The 11108-nt window shown below is 46.3% G+C and overlaps 1 protein-coding gene across 1 annotated transcript; it reads left to right on the top strand.

The window, feature by feature from the left end:
- The first annotated feature begins 7087 nt into the window (after nt 1–7087).
- On the top strand, nt 7088–10292 carry LOC125546415 (photosystem I P700 chlorophyll a apoprotein A2-like). Its single transcript, XM_048710672.1, has one exon. The coding sequence runs from the start codon at nt 7893–7895 to the stop codon at nt 9192–9194; it is 1302 nt and encodes a 433-aa protein (XP_048566629.1). The 5' UTR covers nt 7088–7892; the 3' UTR covers nt 9195–10292.
- The last annotated feature ends 816 nt before the right edge of the window (nt 10293–11108 follow it).

Here is an 11108-nt window from a genome sequence, read left to right as displayed (position 1 = left end):
GGAAGTACCGCTGAGAGGAAGGAAGATGAAGGACAAGGAGCCGGGCAGGAAGGTGCCTGAAGCCCAAGTTCTACGGTCGACTGGGATGCCTGGAGCGACGGTCGAGCGATCGACAGATCCGGCTCGAACCAACGTCACCTTCGCAGTTCCCTTGTCGACTGATTGTCCCTCGGGATCAGCTGCTCAGACTCCTTCTGCGCCAGTGTCACTCCATGCTTCAGATCCGGGGGCTTCTTCAATTGCTCTACCTCCGTCACTTTTTGCTGCATATCAAACTTCGGACGATCCACCGGCTGCTGCCAGAGAAGCTCTTCTTCAACTGAACCTCGTGATGGGGCAGATGAAGGTGGTGCATGAGGCCAGTCAGGTGGCCTTCAACGCCGGAGCTGCCATGCAAGCCAATGTCCAGGTTAGTTGATTTTTCGATCGACCATTTTTCTTGTCTAATTACCCACTGGGGTGTGGCTGTTCGGAAATAGTATATCTCTTTGTGTCAGTTCGAACTGACTCTTTGCACTAGTGGGGGCACGCTGAGTGCACCCACTGGGTGTAGTCCTCGAGACCATAGTTGACTGCGGGCAGTCGACTATCGTCTGATAATTTGGATCTCTCGTTTTTTTTGTGTAAGTCAGTCGACAGTCGACTATGGTCTGAAGATCAGTGGGGGCACGCTAGGTGCACCCACTGGGTGTAGTCCCCGAGACTGCCATTGAATGTTTGATTCGGCAGTAGTCTTAGAATAATTATCATTGTGGTGTCTTTTTATCTTTGTCGACTGATATAACCGTAACTGCAGAAATCTTGTGATCTTGGAGCTCAACTTTCTGTCATGAACAAATGGCAAATCAGCCTCAACCTTGATCTGGAACTGGCCAAGAAGAATCTCAAGACTGCTCGTGATGAAGTAGCTGCCATGGGAGGTAACCAATCGACCACTTCATATCCCAACGCTGGCACTTTTCCTTTCCATCTTTGAACCGAGTGGCTTCACTCGAGCATATGTATGTAGTGAAAACCGCCAACTCCAAGCTCGTGTGAAGAATGTTATTTCTTTAGAGAAAATGAAGGAAGCTTTGGATAAGAAGGATCTGGACCTTGCTGCAGCACAGAAGGAGGCGCGCGAGAAGACGGCGCTTGCTGACAAGAAGCTTGCTTCAGTCGGCAAGTTAGAAGAAGAAAACTCCAAGCTGAAGACTGTTGTATCTGATGCCAACCAGGAGGTCAAGCAAATGAAGAAGGACAAGGAGAAGCTGACCGACGAGCTCGGAAGCCTCAAGGCCAAGAATGGGGAGCTAGAGTCTTATCTGGGCCAACTCGCCGTGAAGCTAGTCTTGAAACTCGAAGGTATTTACCAATCTATCTTATTTCTGTCGACTGACAAGTTTAGTGATGCCGTCGACTCACAGTTCACTCGACCATGGAGAACATTGCCAAGATTTTGAAGCAGAAACTGGGTGAGTTGAGATGGGTCTTGATCCCATCAACTTTCCAGTCAAGGACGATGTTGCAATGAATGTGCTGCGGTTGGAGTCTCGCATGGACAGCGCGGTTGCTTATCTGGCTCGTTTAAAAGCTGCAATGACTCGGGTTGATGCTAGACTTTGGCCTCAGGCGGAGCTGTCTCAAGATCTCGAGTCTTTGATGGCTCGACTGAATCAAATCCCTGAGTGTGTGCAAGAATGGAAGAAGTCGTCTGCTCACTGCCGTGCTGACGTCGCTGTGTCTCTGGTTCGAGTGCACTGCAAGGATGTCAAAGAAGACAAGGTGGCGGAGCTCAAGGTTGCTAACACGAGGAAGCACACGTTCTAGTCTTTCATGGACACCTTCCTTGACGCCGCCATTCGCATTGCAGACAGTATTGACCTTGATAGCTTCTGCGACACATCTAGTCCTTCTCCTGATGCGTGACCGAAAAACATTATGCTCCACTTTTATTTGCCTCGGAATGCCGAGTGATGGTGTAACCATTAAACTTCTTCGGGCTTGATACTAGAATACTTTTGATCTGTCGTTTGGGACCTTGGGGTTTATCCGAACTTGGTTTGTTTCTGAATATGCTGGTGTTTCCTTTCGACTGGAATTTGTTTTTTTACTCGGAATACTCTTTGTGTTTGGAATGCAGCTCTGAGGTGGAGAAAACTTAGGCAAGTACTGGACTGCAGCTAAGCCCCCGAGTGGGCGGATTGCTCACCACTCGGTAGGATTTTTTTGAACTTAGGCGAGTATTGGACTGCAGCTAAGCCCCCGAGTGGGAGGATCTCTCACCACTCGGTAGGATTTTTTCAACATAGGCGAGCACTGGACTGCAGCTAAGCCCCCGAGTGGGAGGATTGCTCTCCACTCGGTGGGATTTTTTCAACTTAGGCGAGTACTGGACTGCAGCTAAGCCCCCGAGTGGGACGATTGCTCTCCACTCGGTGGGATTTTTCAAACTTAGGCGAGTACTTGGACTGCAGCTAAGCCCCCGAGTGGGAGGATTCCTCTCAACTCGGTGGGATTTTTCAAACTTAGGAGAGTACTTGGACTGCAGCTAAGCCCCCGAGTGGGAGGATTGCCAACCACTCGGTAGGATTTTTTCAACTTAGGCTAGTACTGGACTGCAGCTAATCCCCCGAGTGGGTGGATTACTCTACACTCGATGGGATTTTTCAAACTTAGGCGAGTACATGACTGCAGCTAAGCCCCCGAGCGGGAGGATTGCTCTCCACTCGGTGGGATTTTTCAAACTTAGGCGAGTACTTGGACTTCAGCTAAGCCCCCGAGTGGGAGGATTGCTCACCACTCGGTAGGATTTTTTCAACTTAGGCGAGTACTGGACTTCAGCTAAGCCCCCGAGTGGGAGGATTGCTCTCCACTCGGTGGGATTTTTCAAACTTAGGCGAGTACTTGACTGCAGCTAAGCCTCCGAGTGGGAGGCTGGCTCACCACTCGGTAGGACTTTTTTTAAACTTAGGCAAGTACTTGGACTGCAGCTAAGCCTCCGAGTGGGAGGCTGGCTCACCACTCGGTAGGATTTTTTTAAACTTAGGCGAGTACTTGGACTGCAGCTAAGCCTCCGAGTGGGAGGCTGGCTCACCACTCGGTAGGATTTTTTGAACTTAGGCTAGTACTTGACTGTAGCTAAGCCTCCGAGTGGGAGGCTGGCTCACCACTCGGTATGATTTTTTAAAACTTAGGCGAGTACTTGACTGCAGCTAAGCCTCCGAGTGGGAGGCTGGCTCACCACTCGTTAGGATTTTTTTTAAACTTAGGCGAGTACTTGGACTGCATCTAAGCCTCCGAGTGGGAGGCTGGCTCACCACTCGGTAGGATATTTTATAACTTAGGCGAGTACTTGGACTACAGCTAAGCCTCTGAGTGGGAGGCTGGCTCACCACTCGCTAGGATTTTTTGAACTTAGGCTAGTACTTGACTGCAGCTAAGCCTCCGAGTGGGAGGCTGGCTCACCACTCGGTAGGATTTTTTTAAACTTAGGCGAGTACTTGGACTACAGCTAAGCCTCCGAGTGGGAGGCTGGCTCACCACTCGGTAGGATTTTTCGAACTTAGGCAAAACGGATTCGCAGCTAAGCTACCCACTGGGGGATTTCTCACGTAGACCAAAGCAACAACAAACACTGGGAAAATTGTAACACTCTTGTCTTTGATAAATAAACTATAGAGGTATCTCTTATTATATCTCATCCGAGTGAGTACTTAAGTGTAAAAGGGGCGGAGCAGCTCCGCATTCCAAGCTCGTGGCTCATTGATCTGCGATCAACATTGTAAAGGTGGTACACTCCGTTGTGGAGGACTCTGGTGACGATGAAGGGACCTTCCCAAGTAGGAGCGAGCTTGTGTGGTTTCTGTTGATCCACTCGGAGGACCAAGTCTCCTTCTTGGAAGGCTCGACTCTTCACATTTCTGGCATGGAATCGACGCAAGTCTTGGTGATAGATAGTCGATCGGATCATTGCCATCTCTCTTTCTTCTTCCAGGAGGTCGATTGCGTCCTACCGGGCTTATTCTGCTTCATCTTCAGAGTAGAGCTCGACTTGGGGTGCATTGTGAAGTAAGTCACTCGGCAAAACTGCTTCAGCCCCATAGACCAGAAAGAATGGAGTTCGTCCGGTCGACCAGTTCGGGGTGGTCCTCAATCCCCAAAGAACTGATGGAAGCTCGTCGACCCATGCGCCTGCTGCGTGCTTGAGGTCGCGCATCAGCCGGGGTTTTAGTCCTTTGAGAATTAAGCCGTTTGCTCTTTCTACTTGTCCATTCGACTGGGGGTGGGCGACTGAACCATAGTCGACTCGTGTGCCTTGGGAGGCGCAAAAAGCTCTGAACTTGTCAGAATCGAAGTTTGACCCATTGTCAGTGATAATGCTATGTGGAACTCCATATTTGAATATCAACTCTCTGATGAAACTGATAGGAGTGGAGGCATCAAGATTCTTGATAGGCTTAGCTTCAATCCATTTGGTAAACTTGTCGACTGCCACTAGCACATGAGTGAAGCCGCTCCTGCCCGTTCTCAGAGGTCCAACCATATCCAATCCCTAAACGGCGAAGGGCCAGACGAGTGGAATGGTCTTCAGGGCTGGCGCGGCTTGTGCGACATATTGGAGTAGAACTGACATCCTTCAGATTTGTCAACTATCTCTTTCGCCATTTCATTTGCTCTTGGCCAGTAAAACCCCGCTCGGTATGCTTTAGCCACAATGGTCCGAGAGGATGCATGATGACCACAGGTCCCCGAGTGGATATCGTCAAGAATTATTTGGCCTTCCTCTGGCGTTATACACTTCTGGCTGACTCCAGTCGCGCTTTCTCTATACAACTGTCCCTTTATGATGGTAAACGCCTTGGACTGACGGACGATCTGTCGAGCCCCTTCTTCGTCCTCTGGGAGTTCTTTCCTTAGGATGTACGCGATGTACGGCACCGTCCAGTCAGGAGTGATGACCAAAACTTCCATGATCAGGTCGACCACTGCTGGAACCTCAACTTCAGTCGGATCCGTGGCACTTTTTGGCTGCGGGGCTTCTTCAGTGAAAGGATCCTCTTGAACTGATGGCGTGTGGATGTGTTCCAAAAACACATTGCTGGGAATGGCTTCTCTCTTGGAACTTATTTTTGCCAAATCATCAGCTGCTTGATTTTTTAGTCGGGGTATGTGATGAAGCTCTAACCCCTCGAATTTCTTCTCTAGCTTTCTCACTGAATTGCAATAACCAGTCATGGCTGGACTTCTGACGTCCCATTCCTTCATCACCTGATTAACCACCAAATCTGAGTCGCCATAGACGATGAGGCGACAGACGCCGAGTGAAATGGCCATGCGCAACCCATACAAAAGTGCTTCATATTCTGCTTCATTATTGGAGGAATCAAAGTGGATTTGGAGAACATATCTGAGCTTATCTCCTCGGGGGGAAACCAATACTACCCCAGCACCGGAACCATTCAGCATCTTAGAACCGTCGAAGAACATGGTCCAGTGCTCCGAGTGGACTTGAGTTGGCAGTTGCTGTTCAATCCACTCGGCGACGAAATCTGCTATTGCTTGGGACTTGATAGCTTTCTTTGCTTCAAACTTGATATCTAGGGGAAGGATTTCAATCGCCCATTTTGCCACTCGACCAGTTGCATCTCTGTTGTGTAGAATTTCTGACAATGGAGCGTCACTGACGACTGTAATGGAATGACCAGAGAAGTAATGAGCAACCTTCTTTGTGGTCATATAAATCCCGTATACAAGCTTCTGATAATGAGGAAATCTTTGCTTTGATGGAGTCCAAACTTCAGAAACATAATATACTGGGCGCTGAACGTTAAAGGTCTTTCCTTCTTCTTCCCGCTCGACCGTAAGTACTGTACTGACAACTTGTCCTGTGGCTGTAATGTAAAGCGGCAAAGGCTCTTTGCTGATTGGGGCAGCAAGCACCGGCTGGGTGGAGAGCAAGGCTTTTAGCTCTGCAAATGCTGCATCAGCTTCAGGAGTCCACTTGAACTTGTCTGACTTCTTCATCAGTCGGTAAAGAGGCAACGCCTTTTCACCGAGACGAGAAATGAATCGACTTAAAGCGGCCAAGCAACCAGTAAGCTTCTGGACATCGTGCACGCGCACAGGGCGCTTCATTCGGAGTATAGTACCAACTTTTTCTGGGTTCGCATCGATTCCTCGTTCGAAAACGAGAAAACCGAGCAACTTCCCACCAGGAACTGCGAATGTGCACTTGGATGGATTAAGCTTGATATCATACCTCCTGAGGTTGGCAAAGGTTTCAGCAAGGTCAGTCAGCAGGTCGGATCCCTTCCGTGACTTGACCACAATATCATCCATGTAAGCTTCCACATTCCGACTGATTTGAGTGAGCAAACACTTCTGAATCATCCTCATGAACGTGGCTCCGGCATTGTTGAGGCCGAATGGCATGGTGACATAACAGAAGCACCCGAATGGAGTGATAAAAGCTATTTTGATCTCGTCGGGGTCCATACAGACGGATCTGATGGTAACCGGAATAGGCATCTAAAAAAGATAGGCGCTCACATCCCGCAGTCGAGTCGACTATCTGCTCGATGCGGGGGAGAGGAAAATGATCTTTCAGGTAGGCCCGATCGATATGTTTGAAGTCAATGCACATGCGGAGTGACTTGTCCTTCTTGGGAACCATGACAACATTGGCGCCCACTCGGAGTGGTAAATCTCTTGGATGAACTCCGCTGCTAAGAGCCGAGCCACTTCCTCACCAATGGCCTTTCTCTTCTGGATGGCGGACCATCGAAGATGTTCTTTGACAGGTTTCACTTTTGGGTCGACTCATAGACGGTGGAATTGACCTGGGGGTATCAATCATCACTATCTTCCTTGTCCTCAACTTTGTCCGACTCCTTTTCCTTATCTTTGGGCTGCTTCCCTTGGAACTGCTGGGTCAAGAGCCGACACTGTCTCGTGGTATATTTCGGGTAAATGAGTTTACCCTCTTCATCTTTCTATGTGAATGTGGCATGGCAGATCCAACACATCATTTCCATCTTGGTCTTTCACTTTCTTAGGGTTCCAAGGCGGGGAGGCGGCGAGTTAGTAGCAGTAGGTGGCAAAGTGGCTTTGTTACCTATTCCATTAGGAACCGTAGATTTTTTAGTCCATCACATTCATGCATTTACCATACATGTGACTGTATTAATACTTTTGAAAGGTGTTTTATTTGCTCGGAGTTCCCGTTTGATACCCGATAAAGCAAATCTAGGTTTTCGCTTTCCTTGCGATGGGCCTGGCCGAGGGGGAACATGTCAAGTATCCGCCTGGGATCATGTTTTCTTAGGTTTATTCTGGATGTACAATGCAATTTCGGTAGTCATTTTCCATTTCAGTTGGAAAATGCAGTCGGATGTTTGGGGTACTATAAGTGATCAAGGGGTGGTAACTCATATTACAGGGGGAAACTTTGCACAGAGTTCCATTACGATTAATGGGTGGCTTCGAGATTTCTTGTGGGCACAGGCATCGCAAGTCATTCAGTCTTATGGTTCTTCATTATCTGCATATGGTCTTTTTTTCTTAGGTGCTCATTTTGTCTGGGCCTTCAGTTTAATGTTTTTATTCAGCGGCCGTGGTTATTGGCAAGAACTCATTGAATCTATCGTTTGGGCTCATAACAAATTAAAAGTTGCTCCTGCTACTCAGCCTAGAGCCTTGAGCATTATACAAGGACGCGCTGTAGGAGTAACCCATTACCTTCTGGGTGGAATTGCCACGACATGGGCATTCTTCTTAGCGAGAATTATTGCAGTAGGATAGTGGCTAGGAGGATTTGAAAGGCATTATGGAATTAAGATTTCCCAGGTTTAGCCAAGGCTTAGCTCAGGACCCCACTACTCGTCGTATTTGGTTTGGTATTGCTACCGCACATGATTTCGAAAGTCATGATGATATTACTTGAAGAACGTCTTTATCAGAACATTTTTGCTTCTCACTTTGGGCAATTAGCAATAATCTTTCTATGGACGTCCGGAAATCTGTTTCATGTAGCTTGGCAAGGAAATTTTGAATCATGGATACAGGATCCTTTACACGTAAGACCTATTGCTCATGCGATTTGGGATCCTCATTTTGGTCAACCCGCTGTGGAAGCCTTTACTCGAGGAGGTGCTGCTGGTCCAGTGAATATTGCTTATTCTGGAGTTTATCAGTGGTGGTATACAATAGGATTACGCACCAATGAGGATCTTTATACTGGAGCTCTTTTTCTATTATTTCTTTCTACGCTGTCCTTAATAGCGGGTTGGTTACATCTACAACCCAAATGGAAACCAAGCCTTTCGTGGTTCAAAAACGCGGAATCTCGTCTCAATCATCATTTGTCAGGACTTTTCGGGGTAAGTTCTTTGGCTTGGACAGGACATTTAGTTCATGTTGCTATTCCCGCATCCAGGGGGGAGTACGTTCGATGGAATAATTTCTTAGATGTATTACCCTATCCCCAGGGGTTGGGACCCCTTTTGACGGGTCAATGGAATCTTTATGCCCAAAACCCTGATTCGAGTAATCATTTATTTGGTACCGCTCAAGGAGCGGGAACTGCCATTCTAACTCTTCTTGGGGGATTCCATCCACAAACACAAAGTTTGTGGCTGACCGATATGGCTCACCATCATTTAGCTATTGCATTTATTTTTCTCATTGCCGGTCACATGTATCAAACTAACTTCGGAATTGGGCACAGTATTAAAGATCTTTTAGAAGCGCATACTCCTCCGGGGGGTCGATTAGGGCGTGGGCATAAGGGCCTTTATGACACAATCAACAATTCGATTCATTTTCAGTTAGGTCTTGCTCTAGCTTCTTTAGGGGTTATTACTTCCTTAGTAGCTCAACATATGTACTCTTTACCTCCTTATGCATTCATAGCACAAGACTTTACTACTCAAGCTGCTTTATATACTCATCACCAATATATTGCAGGGTTCATCATGACAGGGGCTTTTGCTCATGGAGCTATTTTTTTCATTAGGGATTACAATCCGGAACAGAATGAGGATAATGTATTGGCAAGAATGTTAGACCATAAAGAAGCTATCATATCTCATTTAAGTTGGGCTAGCCTCTTTCTAGGATTCCATACCTTGGGCCTTTATGTTCATAACAACGTCATGCTTGCTTTTGGTACTCCAGAAAAGCAAATCTTGATCGAACCTATATTTGCCCAATGAATACAATCTGCTCATGGCAAGACGACATATGGGTTCGATATACTCTTATCTTCAACGAATGGCCCCGCTTTCAATGCGGGTCGAAGCCTATGGTTGCCCGGATGGTTGAATGCTGTTAATGAGAATAGTAATTCGCTTTTCTTAACAATAGGACCTGGGGATTTCTTGGTTCATCATGATATTGCTCTAGGTTTGCATACAACTACATTGATTTTAGTAAAGGGCGCTTTAGATGCACGCGGTTCCAAATTAATACCAGATAAAAAGGATTTTGGATATAGTTTTCCTTGTGACGGCCCAGGGCGCGGCGGTAATTGTGATATTTCTGCTTGGGACGCATTTTATTTGGCAGTTTTCTGGATGTTAAATACCATTGGGTGGGTTACTTTTTATTGGCATTGGAAACATATCACATTATGGCAGGGCAACGTTTCACAATTTAATGAATCCTCCACTTATTTGATGGGATGGTTAAGAGATTACCTATGGTTAAACTCTTCACAACTTATCAATGGATATAATCCTTTTGGGATGAATAGTTTATCGGTATGGGCGTGGATGTTCTTATTTGGACATCTTGTTTGGGCTACTGGATTTATGTTCTTAATTTCCTGGCGGGGGTATTGGCAGGAATTAATTGAGACTTTAGCATGGGCTCATGAACGCACACCTTTAGCTAATTTAATTCGCTGGAGAGATAAGCCCGTGGCTCTTTCCGTTGTGCAAGCAAGATTGGTTGGATTAGCTCACTTTTCCGTGGGTTATATATTCACTTATGCAGCTTTCTTGATTGCCTCAACATCAGGCAAGTTTGGTTAATTTAGTTTGTTTTTTTGTACTGTATCACACCTAGTTCATTACTCTTGATAGAGAGGGAGGATCTGCCTTTTTAGATTTCTTTTTCTATTTATTTTTCCATCTAGGATTAGAACCGTATACTTGGTAATAATAGCAACGACACATTATGGCAAAAAAAAGTTTGATTCAGAGGGAGAAGAAGCGGCAGAAATTAGAACAGAAATATCATTTGATTCGTCAATCTTTAAAAAAAGATAAGAAGCAAAGTTTCTCCCTTGAGTTTGAGTGAAAAAATGAAAATGCGAGAAAAATTGCAATCCCTACCGCGTAATAGTGCACCTACACGCCAGGGGCGGCTGGCTCGGCTTTCCGCTTCTGCTTCCGACTGTAGTTCCCTCCTCCGGTTTCGTGGGCAACTGACTTGTGCTTGCCACTCCGGAGTCGATCCTCTTCTTCGCCATTTGCATACTTGGTGGCAATCTCCATCATTCGACTCAGAGACATGTCTCCGGTTCGACCAAATTTCAGGTTCAGCTCTCTGTACTTAACGCCTTCCTTGAAGGCATAGACTGCTTGGTGATCAGATATGTTCTCTACCGTGTGATGCAATGTGATCCATCTCTGGATGTAAGCTCTCAAAGTTTCATTCGGCTTCTGCACACAAGATTGCAGCTCTGTCAACCCTGCTGGTCGCTTGCAAGTTCCTTCAAATGTTCTGACAAACACTCGGGCAAGATCTTCCCAAGTGTAAATGCTGCTGGTGAAGGAAATATGCCCTAGAGGCAATAATAAAATTATTATTTATTTCCTTATATCATGATAAATGTTTATTATTCATGCTAGAATTGTATTAACCGGAAACATAATACATGTGTGAATACATAGACAAACAGAGTGTCACTAGTATGCCTCTACTTGACTAGCTCGTAAATCAAAGATGGTCATGTTTCCTAACCATGAACAAAAGAATTGTTATTTGATTAACGGGATCACATCATTAGAAGAATGAGGTGATTGACATGACCCATTCCATTAGCTTAGCACCCGATCGTTTAGTATGTTGCTATTTCTTTCTTCATGACTTATACATGTTCCTATGACTATGAGATTATGCAA

This window comes from Triticum urartu, chromosome 3 (assembly GCF_003073215.2).
Source record: "Triticum urartu cultivar G1812 chromosome 3, Tu2.1, whole genome shotgun sequence".
In the NCBI taxonomy this organism is placed as follows: Eukaryota; Viridiplantae; Streptophyta; class Magnoliopsida; order Poales; family Poaceae; genus Triticum; species Triticum urartu.
Note: the sequence above shows the minus strand (reverse complement) of the source record. Positions and strands in the feature narration are given on the sequence as shown.